Source organism: Grampus griseus (assembly GCF_964374135.1).
Source record: "Grampus griseus genome assembly, chromosome: 16".
NCBI lineage: Eukaryota > Metazoa > Chordata > Mammalia > Artiodactyla > Delphinidae > Grampus > Grampus griseus.
In genome coordinates, this window is record NC_139010.1 from 48,769,376 (window position 1) to 48,787,274 (window position 17,899).

Here is a 17,899-nt window from a genome sequence, read left to right on the forward strand (position 1 = left end):
TTGGGACAGTGTTCTGTGGTGTGAAGGGATTGTTGTAGCACTTGAATCAAACATGGTATACTGTATATAATTATCAGAACTCATAAACCAGTCACTTAAGATCTGTGTATTTATGTAAATTATACCTCAATTAAAGGAAAACAAAACACATTTTAACATGTTTACTTGAAGGAGGAGGAGTGGGGAAAGACTGTCCAGTGCATATCAGATCTCCTGTAGCTATGGTGGCATCCGACCTAGGCAAGATAGTACCATGTATGCATTTCTTACTCTCTCCTTGTTGCATGTGCAGGAGCCACTGGGAAAGAAGGCTTTTTTTTCCTTTTGGAGTTATATTTTGCGTATGTTCTTAAGTTAAGTAAAAAGGCAAATTGATATAGTAAAGATTTTAAAGAGTTAAAGATTCTGTTGGGTTTTGATGTTCTTTAGAAGGGTTAGGTTATTCAACAAGTCATTGTCATTGAAAACCAACCAAATAGCGGTGGGCTCTTAAGATCTATGGTTATACCATTTGTTCAGTTCATAGACATCACTGTGTTCTAGGCATTGTTCATATATTAAATCATTTAATCTTTATAACAACCCTATATGATAGGTACTTTTATTAGCCCACTTTTATTATTCAAAATAATATCCAGTAAGTGCAAGTTAAGTCTGTTCTGTATTAGAAGTCATATATATATATATATTTTTCCCCCCACCTCAGTTATTCCTATTTGGTTTAAATTGTCTAAAAAAGTATGTCATAAAAATTTTAATGGGAAGCAAAAAAGTCATATGTTAGAAAGGTTTTATTTATTGACATAATTCTTGGCATGAGAAATGTTTGCCTCAAAATTGAGCATTCGTAAGTTGCTGACATCAGTTTTGGAAATACCAGTAGATTTTTGTATTGTCTTTTAGAAGTTTTTTAGTTTTAACGTGTGATTAGTAAATTACTTTCATTTGAATATGCTCCCTTTGAAAATTTTATATTTTTACTATTGATTTGGAAGTATAGAAAATCTTAATCTTTTGAGGCAGAATGGTACAAAAAGTTTGGGCTTTAGAGTTACGTACATAATGGGTTTGAATTGTAACTAACTACTTGCTGGCTTTGGGACCAATCTTTTTGACCCTCAATTTCATCATCTGTGAAGTGGTAATGTTACTTCATAGGATTGTTAGGATTAAATGAGAATGTATTTGGCGTACTGTCTGGGACATGTTCTCTGTTTTTCTAATTTATGATGGATGCCAAAGTGTTGGGTAAAATCTCAAACTGTATGAATAGGGAAGTTGGGAGTCTGAGGAAAAATGAAACCTTAAGAAGGCTAAATTCCTAGATTCTATTTAAAGGAAGGATTGGATTATTGCTCTGCAAGAAACTCCCATGTTGATCCTGGCCTTTGACTCCTTATCTGTCTGATTGAATTGAACTTCCTGTCACAGCATCCTTAAAACCAGACCTAATCTTCTGTCAGTCCTGCCACCTTCTCCATAAAGCTTTGTGTGTGAGCTATACTGGACTGCTCACTTTTTCTGAATATTTTATGTATTTCCATGTATCTGCTCTACCCTCTGTTTGAAATGTTGTAATTGTTCTTGTTTCTTCCTTTGTTTACTGCTGTATGACCTATTTCTTAAGGATTATCTAACATACTACTACCTACTTTGTGAAGCTGTATCTCTGCCTCTACAGAATTAATCCCTCTTTCTCTGGCTCTTAAAATATCTTGATCTTATGTATATATAATGGGGCCTTTGGCATAGTTGTATGTCTGTGCGTCTTTCTTCCCTGATAGAATAGGAACTCCTAGAGTGCTGTAATCTTTGCTTACTTAGTCTTATGTTCTCAGTGCCCCTTGCACAATGTTCAGTGTGTTTTTGAATGTTCAAAATGTGTTTGGACATTAGTATTAGTTGCTGACATCAGTTTTGGAAATCTGTAAATTCAGTCGGCCCCCTCCTAATTAAGTAAATAAAGGAGGGGGCTGACTGAATTTACTTTAACGAGTATATAACATCCCCAGTTATGTGTAGTTACTGATAAGTATTTTTCTTAAGTAAGTTAACCAAGCCCTTTCCAGCCTTATTTACTTTATTAGTTAGTATTCATAGTACACGGATAAATTTGAGTTTAGTCCTTGTTAAAATGACTGCATTTCAAGGGGCTTTATATTTCTATGCTTTGCTTTCTTTCTTTCTTTTTAAATTTATTGAATGAAGTACAGTGTTTCAGGAGTACAGCAAAGTGATTCGGTTTTATATATATATGATTATAAGAATATATATATTCCTTTCCATTATAGGTTATTCAAGATATTGAATATGATTCCCTGTGCTGTGCAGTAGGTCCTTGTTGTTTATCTATTTTATATATAGTAGTGTGTATCTGTTAATCCCAAATTCCTAATTTATCCCTCCCCCCACTTCTATGCTTTTCTATAAGGCTAGAATCTTACTAGCATTCTCACAGAGATTAATGGTTAGGTAAGTTTGTTAGTAGTAATAAAAATTTTTTTACATAAAAAATTTTCTGTTGCATTGCTCAGAAAAACTTGGCATTATTTCAATTTATATTTTTTACTAAAATGTATTTATAATTTTTTAGGTAGGAATTCCAGATTTGTGGCAGCTGCCACTGCTTTGGGTTCCCTGCTGCTGCCTCATTTTCTTCTGACTGTTATTTCCCATTTTCTTATGTTTCTACTCTATAAGACAGAGTTAAAAAGTAAAGATGATTCATTTTCAGGAATTGTACTGCTGTAGGCTTAATTTGAGCCTCTGTTCTGGTTTTTTTTTTTGCGGTACGTGGGCCTCTCACTGTTGTGGCCTCTCCTGTTGCGGAGAACAGGCTCCGGACACGCAGGCTCAGCGGCCGTGGCTCACGGGCCCAGCCGCTCCGCGGCATGTGGGATCTTCCCAGACCGGGGCACGAACCCGTGTCCCCTGCATTGGCAGGCGGACTCTCAACCACTGCGCCACCAGGGGAGCCCTGTTTTGGTTTTTTTGTGTGTGTGTGTGAGTGGATACAATATGCTAAAACATTTTGTTAATTGAATAAGGCTACATTTTTAAGTGGGGCTACTTTCTTATGTGAGAATAATAGATGACAGCTAATATTCGTGATGTTAAAAATGTTAATCCTAACGGTTTTCTCTTGGAGTCTTTATAGTAGAAGAACCCTTTGAGGTTGAGGGTGAATTTATGTATTCTTAAAGTGACAAAAATTGTTCCTGGCCCATAGTAAAAGCTATTTAAGTCTTAGATACTTTTATTATTATACTTTTTTTTTAAAAGAAATTCAGCATTTTAAAAAACTACATACAAAGCTGATTGTAAGTCATATAGGGAAAGACAATATTTTGTCAAGACACTTAGTAAATAGATTTGGAGATAATTATAAAACAAACATAATTTTTAAAACCCGTTATAGAGGGCTTCCCTGGTGGCGCAGTGGTTGAGAGTCCACCTGCCGATGCAGGGGACACGGGTTCATGCCCCGGTCCAGGAAGATCCCACATGCCGCGGAGCGGCTGGGCCCGTGAGCCATGGCCGCTGAGCCTGCGCGTCTGGAGCCTGTGCTCCGCAATGGGAGAAGCCACAACAGTGAGAGGCCCGCATACCGCAAAAAGCAAAAAACAAAAAACCCGTTATAGAAATAGTACAGGTGCATCATACCAAAAATACAGAACAAGCAAAAATGAGAAAAAATATATATTCCTATCATCTAGAGATTATTACTTTTAGTACTTTAATTTGTAATCTTTTTGTCTACATAATTTAATTAAGTATACAGGTATACTGTATATGTTTTCTTTTATCAAAATGGTGTCACACTGTACCTTCGCTCTTGAAACCTTTTTTTCAGTCAATAACGTCTACTCTTCCATTTCTGTAAATTTTCATCTCAACCAATCCTCGGATCATATTAAAATTTCTTAAAATGTCCTTAATGGCTGGTTTGTCTAAAACAGTAACCAGAACAGGATTGTACCAGTGAACTTGACTGTTAGAACACTTATGTCTTTCTAAATCAAGGATAACTACCCATCCCTCCCCTCCTCACCTTTTAAAATGATATTTGACTTTTTAAAAAGATAATTTGAAAGAGACTGCATCATGTCTGGCAGACCTTTTGAATTTGTCCAGTTTATGATCATAATGTCATTTAGCTTGTTCTATCTCATATAGTGTCTGTAAGTTAGAATTTATATCTCTAAGTGCTTGGTGGATTTGCAGCTTGAAGACGATTTGGCTATCATAGATGATGCTGTGTTCTTCATATTGCAGCACATCAAAAGTTATGTGATCTCTACTTAACTTTCTTGGTAATGCTGAGATTGACCACTGAAATTGGGTGATGACAGTCTTTTCTGCCCATTATTCAATTATATTTGTCTTCTTACATTAGAAGATATTTTGTGCAGTGTTACTTCGGCTCTGTACGAAAGTTCAGGTCCTCATTATCTAATACCTGTTGGTTTAGCACCATTTGTTGATCCTTGCCTAAATCAATAATTTTATTAGGGCTTGCAAAGTTTGATTTTCCTAATTCTGTCTTTTTATGTTTATTAACTAGTATTTTCTGTTGCGTTTGCTTTATGAAATGGAGTTATTTGCTTTCCCTGAAATAGAGTTCCTACAGGAAAAGTAGGATAAATCCTTAATCTCCCCCTTCACCAATTTCAAAGTAAAGAACTATTCCAATAGCCACTTTTATCAAAAGTTATAAATGAAAATAATTTTTTATTTAGTTGCTCTAACTTTTTCTGTTTTGAGTATCTTTATAGACTCACAGATTTTCATTTTATTCAGGATTCTTTAATTTACTACCATTTAAAATTTTTCTTTGATACTCAGTTTGTCACACATTGAGCCATTGTGATATCCTTCATGCTAGCTCCTATGTCTGTTTGATATAGACCACTAATCTCTGTATGCCTTCCTGCTTTTTGGCACAGAAAGATATCCCAGGCTCACCTTGTACCTTCCCTGCCCCAGATCTGACATCTACCAGTTTTCCAAGGAGTTGGTACCCTTTAGTGTATTATGATATTAGGGATGAAATCGGGTTCTAGAAGTGTTTACTACTGCTAAGGTGACATACTTCTAAGTCATTTCTTTGAAAAGACCTAAACAATATAGAGTTCTACAAACATGAGTTCACATTAATATATTCAGTTATTACTTGAGTTCTTGATTTTATAATGGTATCTCTTTTCTCTTACAGTAATAATCATGAATCTTCAAGTCGTTAACATAACTTCATTGTTTTTTCCTATAATATAAGGAAAAAAATTGAAGGTATCAATACTGATATTATTAGAAATAAACTATCGGAAGAAGTTTAAAATTTCTTTTTAGTTCTCTTCCTACTTAGAATACTTCCTGCCCAGAAGTACAGTAAAATTAGTGTCCAAATAACCCTTGAAATAAATCCTTTCTCCTGGTTACCAATTTGATATTTAACAGATTTGTTTCAATGTGTGCTTCCCTCTTTCCCCTCCCCTTCTCTATGAAGCAACCATTTTTGTTAGTTTCTCAGTTATCAGTGTGTGTGTGTGTGTGTGTGTGTGTGTGTGTGTGTGGGAGGGTTCAAATTCAAACAAAAATATGTATAAATATTTCTTTTATAAAATATCTCTTTTATACAAAAGGTAACATACTATATACTCTGTTTTGCACATTTTTTCTTAAAATATTCTGTAGATCTGTCCAAGCAGTACTAGTAATCATAAAGGTAGAACATATAGTAATATAATCTTTTCTTAAATTATAATGATATATCAAAGTGAAAGCTTTTAGTAATTTAATAGTTATTTTTAGATTGAAAATAATACTGAAATAAGCTCAATAGTGTGAATGCAGCAGAAATAAAGAAAAAAAATCTCTAAAAGGGCACTGGATATGGTGAATTTTAAATTGTATTTGGAAGATGAATGGGTCCAAGTAGGTGGGCATAGAGCTTTAGAGATGGTCTTGAGTGGCTTAAGGCAGATTAGCTTGGCTGGTTTCTGTGTCAGAAAATCATGAGATTAGAGAGGGTTGATAGAGCTCAAGAATGAGAGCTAGTATGATGGACAAAATGCATAGAAATGTAAATTATTGGTGCTTTTTTATGGTTAATCTGATACAAATCTTTGAGGGTAGAAGTTTGTTTTATGCAACTGTAATATATAACATAAGTTAATAGAATGGGCATGCTAAATATTGGTTACCTTGTTTGGAAATGAGAATAAGTTTCTACCTCAGTTCAGCATTATCAAGTCATAAATACCAAGGGCTAGAAGAGATCATAATGGTCTTCTCAACCTAACTATTGTGTAGAATAGGAAAGGTTGAGTTGTCCAATTTATACAACTGTTTAGAGGCATAGCCAGTTCTTAAATCTGACTTTGTAACTCTTAATTGTATCTACTTTTCTCTATACTGTAGTACCTTTTACAACCATGAGAAATGAGAAGTTGTACGCTGTTTTTTGTTTTGTTTTTATTTTGAGTTTTGTCCTGATACTTTAGGACTGTAAATATGGAAGTTACCTTTTACCTTAGGTGCATTCTCAATATACTGAGTAGAAGGATTTAAAAATTGTTTTGTCGTATAATTGCTTTGAGGATCTTTTGGGGGATCAATGTATTTACCTGTATTTCTTAATTACACATGATGGCTTATAAGTAAATACATTTGACAATCTTTTATAAGCGTAGCTTGTAGTGGGGAAAGCTGCTTTTTATAATCAGCTAATGTTTTAAAACATGTATATGTAGTTTGCATTGTTGTGTATTTCAATCAGCTAATGTTTTAAAATGTGTACATGTAGTTTGCATTGTTGTGTATTTCAGTCAGCTAATGTTTTAAAATGTGTACATGTAATTTGCATTGTTGCATATTTCCTTAACTTAAGTACTCAGATATTTATCCAAACATTATTGCCATGGGGTTTCCTGCAGAAAGACTTGAAGGCGTATACAGGAACAATATTGATGATGTAGTAAGGTAAGAACTCTTTAATTTTCTGTTTCAAATATTGATGTATATTCGTGTTGTATTTTCATTTAGAAAAGATTTCTAAACCACAGAAAAAGATGTACATTGTGATGTAAACTTTATTTTTATTATGTTGGTGACCTATAACTGCTTTTTTCTTGCTTCACGTACCTACTCAGCCTCAATGGGATAAAACTCATTTGATAAGAACTGACCTTTTACATAATCAGGTGTATGTGATATGATTTCATGGACTCCATAAAATGCCCCTCACCAGTTTAATGTCTGGATTCCATTACACTATGATTTTTGTCTTTTATTTCACAATTGGGTATTATCCTTAAAATCCTGAGTGGATTTATTCACTTAAATTTATTTATGCTAAGGTGTAGGTACCTGGTACCATGTAATTTTACATAGAGCAGTTTATAATGGGGCATAAGTGTGCCAAGGACCTGAAGAAGTATTTGGTACAGGGGATCTAGAAAGGAGTTGCTGGGCATACCAAAGCCTAAGTGTTTGCTTTACAATTTTGCATAATTTTCTAAGTGTAATTATCATTCAGTTCTGAACAGTAGTTCTCAAGGCTCATTTAAGTAATTTTAAATACACTTATGACCTAAGAGTACGTAATATATTTTATGAGAGAAGGAATTTTTGTCTGCTGTGTAAATAGTCAATATGTTTTCTAATTTCAGAGCAAAAAATATGTGTATAAATAAATTAACTGTAAAATGTCAGTAGGAACTTTAATTGGCTTTTAAAAGTTAAAATTTTGGATCATTCCCTGTACTCTCAGAAGTATCTTTTTTGGAGACTTTCAATTTAAATATTTGGTGGTTATGAGAATTAAATGTTATAATGCGCAGGAAAACACTTTGTAAAGCTTTTTGCAGATGTAGAATCCTTTTTAAATAGTTGTCTTAGTATATAAGACTATCTGTACTCTTACATGAGCTAGGCATTGTTGTTTTACTAAGTGGTTAATTTTTAGCAATTTGCTTTGAGCCAGAGTATATTTACATTTTTGCAGTATGAGTTGTATCCAATTGGATTTTTGTAATGTTGTGTTCAGAATTAAATTTCAGTATCTACAAAAAACTCCCAGAGTTCTTTGTAGTTTCTGTTACGGTTATAGATGGTACATGAGGCTGTCAGAGGAACTATTTAAGAACTTGAAAATAGGAAATGAATTTGCCTTCTCATAGTTGGGCAGGACACGATGGAAGAATGTGTAATATCGCAGATCCATGGGAGCAACAGCTTGATATGGCTTAGTCAGTGATAATACCCATCTACAGAAAATAAAGTGAATGATAGAAAAAAGAATAAGAGAGGTAAAGTTTGACTCAAGAGATGGAGAATCTGGGAAATGAGCAGTGCAGTCATGAAACATGTGTTTGCTGCTGTGGTGCAGGAGTGTTTATCAGGCCTCTTTATGGCCTAGACGAAACATCTCTGAAGTCTGTCTACTTCACATTACTATAATTCTGTATTCAACCAAGTCAGGTTAATACTTATACGGAAAAGGAGTATGAGTACTCTGAGCAGAGGATGCGTTTTCTGATCACTGTAAGGATATCCTTGTGATAAATTATCGTAATTTTTACATTGTCCTCTTCTGAATGTGAATTAGTCTCTTTTGACTGAATTTACTGAGGCTGACTGATCATGTTTCAGATTACTGATAAAGTCCAGTTTCTGGTTCTATACGTATGACTATCAGATCTTAGGTTGTAATAACGTCATCAAGCAACTACTGTGCTGGGAAGTATTTTGATCTGTCATCTTCTGACTTCATAACCTCTGCTTTTATGCCTCTGAATTAAGATTCAAACCTTTAGCTTGTAATCAGGAACAAAGGTTGAAATTTGTTCTATCTTCTTTAAAGTTTATTTTATCTAGCTTTTGACTTTTTCAAATGTCACTCTTGAAAAGAGTTTTATGTGTATGGATTGTTATTTAGCCAGTGGTTACTTTAGCCAACTGATCTTGTCACCCCAGTGATAATGGTAATAGCACATAAAAATGAAAAATTATCAACTGAACATAATAGCTATGCTGTGCTTGTTTTTTTTAAAATTTATTTTATTATTGTATTTTATTTATTTATTGTTTCTGGCTGCGTTCGGTCTCCGTTGCTGTGCGTGGGACTTTCTCTAGTTGCGGCGAGCGGGGGCTTCTCATTGCGGCGGCTTCTCTTGTTGTGGAGCACGGGCTCTAGGTGTGCATGCTTCAGTAGTTGTGGCATGCAGGCTCAGTAGTTGTGGCGCACGGGCTTAGTTGCTCTGCGGCATGTGGGATCTTCCTGGACCAGGGCTTGAACCCGTGTCCCCTGCATTGGCAGGTGGATTCTTAACCACTGAGCCACCAGGGAAGCCCATTGTGCTTGTTTTGTTTTTGTTTTGGATTGGTGGATAAATGGCCAGTAAGGCTTTGTTGGCCTCAGTTACCCACCCTCCCTTAGTTTATGAGAAAGGATGAACAGTGACCAGGAAGGAAGATGTAGTTTTTCCTATGAAGTAAAATGAAAATAAATAATTCCTAAGTAGATTGCATGTTAGGATTAACCTCTCCATGGAAATGACTGTCTCTAGTACCTAAATAATTGATTTCCTTGAATGGCTTACACTATATTGGAGACACTAGTACTAATCAGTAATGATTCCTTTTTGGTTCAAAGATGATAACATCTCAGTGAAAAATGTATTTTCTTATATCTTTTCTGTTAACAAAAAGAAAACATGGGGATTTAGACATTGGGATGTCTAAAGAATACTTAAAATTACCTTTTCTTCTCTAATTCCATATTTTCCCTATGATTTTCCCCCCAAGCAGGAAATATTGTACAGAATTCAGACTTGGTTGTTGCTGTACGTCATTGCTTTGAGTAAAATAAAATCAAATTACAAATATCTTCATGCTTAAATTATTTAACCGTTTAGGGATATGGTTTATTATAGCAACGTGAGATTTTATACTTGAGGTACTCAGAGTAATACTTCTGTGACAGATATTTAACTTCTCCTTTCGAAGTTACCTTCTGGGATCAGGAATTTAATGTAAAAAATAAAAAGAGGTGAAAAAGAGAACCAAGTTGAAATTTTTTACTATCTTAACTGCAAATGTTTTCTTTAATAAGCGATCAGAATTGACAGGACAGGACAGGGTCATTTCATAGAAGGGAAGTTGAAGAACTAGCTCTTCCCAGATTTTTTTTTCTTCTTAATACTGCCTTCTCTCCCCGTTTTTTCTTGCCACTAAACTCTTGCTGTGACCAGCTGGTAATATGAAACAATGTTTTATTCAGGTGATTGATTATTCTTTGATATGTATATTAATCTTGTGTGTGTGTGTGTGTGTGTGTGTGTATTAATCTTATCCCTCAGGCTAATATTGAAGTTATCTAATTTACATGTTATCTGGTATAAATCTAGGCAATTTTTTTTTTTTTTTTTTTTTGGTATGCGGGCCTCTCACTGTTGCGGCCTCTCCTGTTGCGGAGCACAGACTCCGGACGCACAGGCTCAGCGGCCATGGCTCATGGGCCCAGCCGCTCTGCGCATGTGGGATCTTCCCGGACTGGGGCACGAACCCGTGTCCCCTGCATCAGCAGGCAGACTCTCAACCACTGCGCCACCAGGGAAGCCCAATCTAGGCAATTTTTAACAAATTGATGCTTCATATGTTTAACAGACGTAGCTTGAGAACTGTTCTGTACCTAATAAATCAGGAAAGTTTAGGTTTAATAGAGGTGAACTGGCTTTCCTACTGCAGAAGCTTTAATGTGCTATTACTCATTGTAAATCTCCAAAGAATGAAATTTTAATATGTTGCTTTCCTTTTTTTTTTCTTTTCTTTCCATTTCTCTTCCTCTCCCTCCTTTCCCCCTTCTCTCTCTCTTTTCTTTTGTAGTATAGTAAATAGCATCTCTCTAGTGCTAATAGTGTTCCATGGAGCACAATTTGGGAAATGTTGAAAATGAAAAAAGATGTATATAACAATATTTTCCTCTAGTTTGTCAGTAGGAAATAATTTACTTCCTCCTCTTTTATTGGAAAGATTTTAGATGTGGGAAGATTTCTGTATTTATTATGAGGAAATGCTTAGAGCTCAGTCTCCTGATATTTAGTGATTTTTGAAAAAAGCCTTTATTCATTGTCTTGTATACTATCAGCTTTTTTACCCATATATAAGCAGCTGTATTATAGATTCAAAAGTCCATCTTCCCCTTTCCTGTTTTATACATTTTCTTCCCGAAGAAAAATTTCAGATATTCTTTCTTGGGCTTCTCTGGTGGCGCAGTGGTTGAGAGTCCGCTTGCTGATGCAGGGGACACGGGTTTGTGCCCCGGTCCGGGAAGATCCCACATGCCGCGGAGCGGCTGGGCGCGTGAGCCATGGCCGCTGAGCCTGCGCGTCCGGAGCCTGTGCTCCACAACGGGAGAGGCCACAACAGTGAGAGGCCCGCGTACCACCAAACAAACAAACAAAAAAACTTTTCTTAATCACATGCTGATCTCTCAATCAACCTTAATTTTATGTTGATTTTCAATAAAAAAGGTGTTTGTCATCTCAACATTACCATTATTGGTTATTCAGTGAAAAAGAGTTGAAAAGAGATTATTTAGAGGAAAGCTTCAAAATAATTTAGAGGAAAGGATATCAGTTCCCTCTCCCTTTCCAACAGCTTTCGACTAATTCCCTCATATTGCCTCTCTGTTTCCTGCTTCCTTTTTTTTATTGAGATGTAAATCCCATAACATAAAATTAACCACTTTAAAGTACACAATTCACTTACATTTAGTACCCTCACAATGTTTTGTAACCACCACCTCTGTCAAGTTCCAAAACATTTTTTATCACCCCAGAAGAAAACCCTGTCCCCATTTGCTGCCTCCCATTTCTTTTGTTATTTTTTTATTTTTTTATTTTTTTTGCCGTTCGCGGGGCTCTCACTGTTGTGGCTCCTCCCGCTGCGGAGCACAGGCTCCTGACGCGCAGGCTCAGTGGCCATGACTCACGGCTCACGGCTCACGGCTCACGGGCCCAGCCACTCCGCAGCATGTGGGATCTTCCCGGACCAGGGCACGAACCTGTGTCCCCTGCATCGGCAGGCGGACTCAACCACTGCGCCACCAGGGAAGCCCTGTTAGTCTTATTCTTTACAAATAGTGAAGCCATGAAGGATTTGACAATGATTAAATTATCTGCACCAATTCAATTTTTGATATTTTAATAATAGGTAACATTTACATTTATTATATACATGTGTTACTGTTGTATAAGCAGTTTACATGCGTCATCTTATTAAATTGCTACAGTAAACCGATCACCATTTCATAGATGGTTTAAAAGAAGCTAACTTCCCCAAGTGCCACAGCTGGTAAGAACTGAGGCTGAGGATTGAGTCCAGGTCTGTCAGATTCCAAAGCTGATTTCCTTAATAACCATAAAATCCTGTATATCAGAGGACAAAAACTGGAAACTCTTGGGCTCATCTAGCTTGTTGATGTCCTTTGTTTGGCCTAACACAGTGTTGGTCCCCACACAGTGTGGGAACTCATCAAAGAAAATCGTTTCTGGTATTATACCAGATATTTCTTTAGGATTTGAGTCTCCAGATTGAAAAGACCTATATAGTGCCAAGCACAATAAATGAGAACAGGCCAATACCAGGCAAATTATTTTGAAATTAAAAATACCAAGAATAATGAGAATTTCTCAAAAGCTTTCAGGATCATTTAGAAAGGATTAGGAATATCAGTGGCATCTAACTTCTCAGCAGTAGAATTAAAGATAGAAGATGGAGGAACAGCACTTCAGATGTTCTGCAGTCAGCCTAGAATTCTGTGTCTAGCCAAACCATCAATCAAGTGCAAGAGTAGGAAAAAAAAGACACTCAAGGACTAAAAACAATTTGTCCTTGTAACATATCTTAGGAGATTACTAGAAGATGTGCCCTAGCAAAACAGGGAAATAATCCATGGAAGAAAAGAAAAGGGCTTCGATAAACAGAGAATACAACTCAGAAACAACAAAGGAAAGTCCCAGGGTGACAACGGTGCCACAAAGCTGAAGAGTAACCAGTAGTGATTAGAGCAGTAGGACAGAGGGCTGCAGGGAAAGAAATTATAGGTGGATATTGAAATATTTAGGAGAAAATATAATAGATTCTTAGGAAATTAGGTGAGTTAGAAACAGGAAGCAATTTAAATTTAATATCTGTTGATTTATTTAACCCAAAATTGTGATGGTGCCATTTGGAGGGGATTAAGAGAAATGAAATATTTGTGTTGGGGGTACTACTGGTTTTGTAAGCCTCCTCTAACATGGCAGAAAATATGTAGGTAATTGATAAATCTACAAAAAGCATTATTATGTATATTATGTAGAAATGCTGAATTAAATACCAGGAAAAGGAATTCCAGTACTTGAGGGTAGTTGCTTTGGGGGGAAAAAATATGGGTTTGAGGATGAAAAGAGATGGAAATGAGTAATTTTTTTTTTATTGTGGTATAATATATATAAGGTAATTTCATTTTAACCATTTTTAAGTGTACAGTTTCAGTAACATTAAGTATATTCACTTTCTTGTGCAACTATCACCGCTATCCATCTCTAAAACTATTTTATCATTCCATACTGAAATGTACTCTTTAAACAGTAACTCCCCATTCCCCCTACTCCCAGCCCCTGGAAACCACTGTTCGATTTTCTGTTTCTATATGTTTGACCATTCTAGGTACCTTAGATAAGTGGAGTCATTTAATATTTATCTTTTTGTGACTTACTTCACTTAGTGTAATTTCTTTAAGGTTCACCCATATTGTGGTATGTGTCATTGTATGTATATACCACAGTCTGTTTATCCATTCATCTGTTGATGGACACTTGGGTTGCTTCCACCTTTTGACTATTGTAGATAATGTTGGTATGAGCATGGGTCTACCAGTATGTGTTCAAGTCTCTGCTTTGAATTTGTTTAGGTATACACCCAGAAGTGGGATTGCTGGGTCAAATGGTCATTCCACGCTTAATTTTTTGAGGAACTATCGTATTGTTTTCTACTGTGGCTGTATCATTTTACATTCCTACCAGCAATGTACAGATGTTCCAATTTCTCCACATCCTCGTTGCCAACACTGCTATTTTCTGGGCTTTCTGGGTTTTTTTTGTTTGGTTGGTTGTTTCTTTTGGATGATAGCCATCCGAATGGGTGTAAAGTGGTATCTCATTGTGGTTTTGATTTGCATTTCCTTAATGATAAATGATGTTGAGCATCTTTTCATGTGCTTATTGACCATTTTTATATCTTATTTGGAGATATATCTATTTAAGTCCTTTGCCTGTTTATGAGTTGGATGGTTTGTTTTTTTGTTGTTGAGTTTTATATATCTGGATATTAATCCTTTATTAGATATGTGATTTGCAAATATTTTCTTCCATCCTATGGGTTGCCTTTTTACTGTGTTGCTTTTGTCCTTTGATACATAAAAGTTTCAAATTTTGATGCAGTTCAGTGTATCTATTTTTTGTTGCCTGTGTCTTTAGTGTTGCATCCAAGAAATCATTGCTAAATCCAATGTCATGAGCTTTTCCCCTGTCTTTCCTTTTAAGAGTTTTATAGTTTTAGGTCTTTGATCAATTTTGAGTTAATTTTTGTATATGATGTAAGATAAAAGTCCAGCTTAATGCTTTGGCAAGTGGATATCCACGTTTCCCAGCACCATTTATTGAAAAGACTCTCCTTTCTCTATTGAATAATTTTGGCACACTAGTCAAAAATCATGTGACAGTATATACAAGGTTTTATTTTTGAGCTCTGTATTCTATTCCATTGGTGTATGTCTGTCTTTATGCCAGTACCATACATTGTAGCTTTGTACAAAGTAAATTTTGAAATCAGGAATTGTGAGTCCTACAACGTTGTTCTTCTATTTCAAGGTTGTTTTGGCGATTTAGGGTCCTGTGAGAATCCATATGAATTTTAGGATGGAATTTTCTATTCATGCAAAAGAAAATAGTTGCTGAGATTTTGATAGGAATTGCATTAATCTATAGATTGCATAGTATGGTATGAAATCTTAACGATACCAAGTCTTCTAATCCAGGAACATGAGATATCTTTCTGTTTATTTAGGTCTTCTTTAATTTTTTTTAACAGTGTTTTGTAGCTTTTTGTGTACAAGTATTTCAACTCCTTGCTTAAGATAATTCCTAGATATTTTATCCTTTTTGATGCTATCGTAAATAGAATTGTTTTCTTAATTTTCCTTTTTGGATTGTTCATTGTTATTGTATAAAAATGCAACTGATTTTTGCATGTTAATTTTGTATGCTGCTACTTTGCTGAATTTGTTTATTCTAACAATTTTTTTGTGGCATCTTAAAAGTTTTCTATATATAAGATCATGTCATCTGCAAACATAATTTTACTTCTTTCTTTCTAATTTGGATGCCTTTTTTTCTTCTTCTTGCCTAATTACTCTGGCTTGAACATTCAGTACTATGTTTGAATGGAAGTGGCGAAAACAGGCCTCCTGCCTTGTTATTTACTTTAGAGGAAAAACTTTGTCTTTTACCATAGCATATCACATTAGCTGTGGAGTGTTGTTGTTTTTTTTTTAATAGACTTTATTTTTTAGAGCCATATTACATTTGCAGCTATATTGAGCAGAAGGTACAGAGATTTCCCATATACCCCCTGCTATTCATGCATAGCTTCCTCATTATCGATGTCCCCAACCAGAGTGGTACATTTGTTAAAATTGATGAACCTACATTGACACATCTTTATCATGTGAAGTCCATAGTTTACATTAGGGCTTGGTATTGTACAGTCCGTGGGTATGGACAAATTTATCATTATAAATATATATCCACTATTATAGTATCATACAGAGTAGCTTTACTGCCCTAAAAGTGGTCTGTGCTTCGGCTATTCATCCCTCTTTCTCCCCAGCCTCTGGCAACCACTGATGTTTTTACAGTCTCCACTGTAAAGCTTCTGTTTGACTTTTCCAGAATGTATTATAGGTAGAATTATCCAGTATGTAGCATACAGAAACTCTCTTCCTATTCAATATGGCAGTATATGAAAACTCCACAGCACGCTGTGTACAACTACTTTGGGAAGACAGTTGGTGGTTTCTTACAAAACCACACCTACTCCATACAGTCAAGCAATGCACCCCTTTGGCTGTTTACCCGAAGAAGTTGAAGACTAGTGTTCACACAGAAAGACTTAGTGTTCATCCTTTTCATGGATGTCATACTTCTTAAATGTCTGGCTCCCAAAAGAAGAAAAGGGAAAAAAAATAGGCTCTGGATCTCTAAATCCCCTGGAAGCCATTTCAATTGTTGGGAATTGCAACAATGGCAGCCTGCTTCTGTGTCTGCACATCCATAATCGTAATCAGAAGCAGCAGTCAAGGATCAAGACACAGATCTCTGATATTTGGAGGACAAGTCCCACAAGCTCCATCAGGAATACATCCATGGCTGCCTGCTGGGAGGGGATGAGGGGTGGATAGCTGCTACCACACCAAGAGTTGAAATTGAAATTAACTGTGATTTACTGTCCAGGCCTTCTCCTGGAAGCTGCAAGCTTTTGAATAGACTCCAGAGTTCCAAAATAGTTACATCAGACAGATTATGCCAGTACAATTTTTGTCTAGGTGGGGAGATGCATTCCTAGTGCTTCCTATTCTGCCATCTTCACTCAAGTAATTTTTTATTACAAACTTTTTATATCTCTTGGAATATATATGTTTATATATTATTTTGACAAAAATAATTTTAAAAATTTTGCACATTGGAAGCTTATTTAGAACTATCTCATAGGAATTCTTTGAGGAAAGGAAAGACTTAAAAAATAAGACAGTGTTTATTCTCACAACTGTCTTTAATGAATTCAGATTTTATATATATATGAAATTATTTGAAATAAGGTATAGAAATGAGAGAGATTTGAATTCAAGATTTTTTAAGTTTTGAGGGTATTACCTCTCTGCTCTTGTCTAAGTTCTTATTCTCAACTTTCCAAGTATCCACAGTTAAATTTTCCCATTTCCCTTTGGAAAGTGGTGTTTTCTTGCTTTTTTCCGCCTTTCCATTGTATCAGACTTATAAGGCAATGAGCCAATTGTGGGCATGAAATCCTTGGGAGGAGAGAGGAGGAAGTGGGAGGGACAGTCATGCTGAATGTTTCCCTAAGTAATATTCAAGTTCTTTGAGAGAACTTACCCTCCCTCCTTTAAAAAAAAAATGCTGTGATGTTTTCTTTTAAATAGATTGTTTATTCTCCTGCCTGTCTCACTGTTGCCCACAGTGCTAGATAAGAAATTACAGTAAAGTTCAAATATTAAAGGGAGCACACAAAAAAGTATGTGTATGATTTCACCAACCCTCATTAAAAAAAAAAGAAAAGAAAACTATAGGAAAATAAAAGAAAGCAGTCAGTGTTCTTGGTTGCACATGACAAAAGGTAACTCTAATTAGCTTAATTAGAAGACAATTTTTTGAAAAATATTAGATAGCTCATAGCTAGAGAACCAGACTTTGAAGATTTTCAGAAGCTAAGAGAAGCAGGGCATAGTCAAGAGGTTATAATAAGAGTATCCTATGCTGAGGACATTGCTGCTTGGATATTTGCTGTCCCCGATACTGCCACCATGACTGGATATTGGTGGCTGTGCTCATAAACTTTAAGTTCCTCTGGGGATCTCTCTGAATAATCTCTGACTGCTCCGCACCTTGCTCTCACTACCGGGATTCAGTGTTCAGAACACAAGGACATAACTGATCTTAGACGTTGTACATGTGATGCGAGCAAGATGGGGAAGGGTGTATTTGCTTCTCATCTCTTGAATTCTCCAAAATGGAATGGTTTTGGATGCTCAGCAGCCTAGAGATGGCAAATATCC

At 35.7% G+C, this 17,899-nt stretch overlaps 1 protein-coding gene across 1 annotated transcript in view; it reads left to right on the forward strand.

Moving 5' to 3' along the window:
- The window catches only part of PTEN (phosphatase and tensin homolog), a gene marked incomplete at its 5' end in the record, with an annotated part of 93,620 nt that overhangs the window by 20,011 nt on the left and 55,710 nt on the right, over positions 1 to 17,899 (forward strand). The window contains one exon of the mRNA XM_082672952.1: positions 6,897 to 6,981. Within this exon, the coding sequence (XP_082529078.1) occupies positions 6,897 to 6,981 (85 nt within the window). The remainder of the gene's footprint in view (positions 1 to 6,896; positions 6,982 to 17,899) is intronic.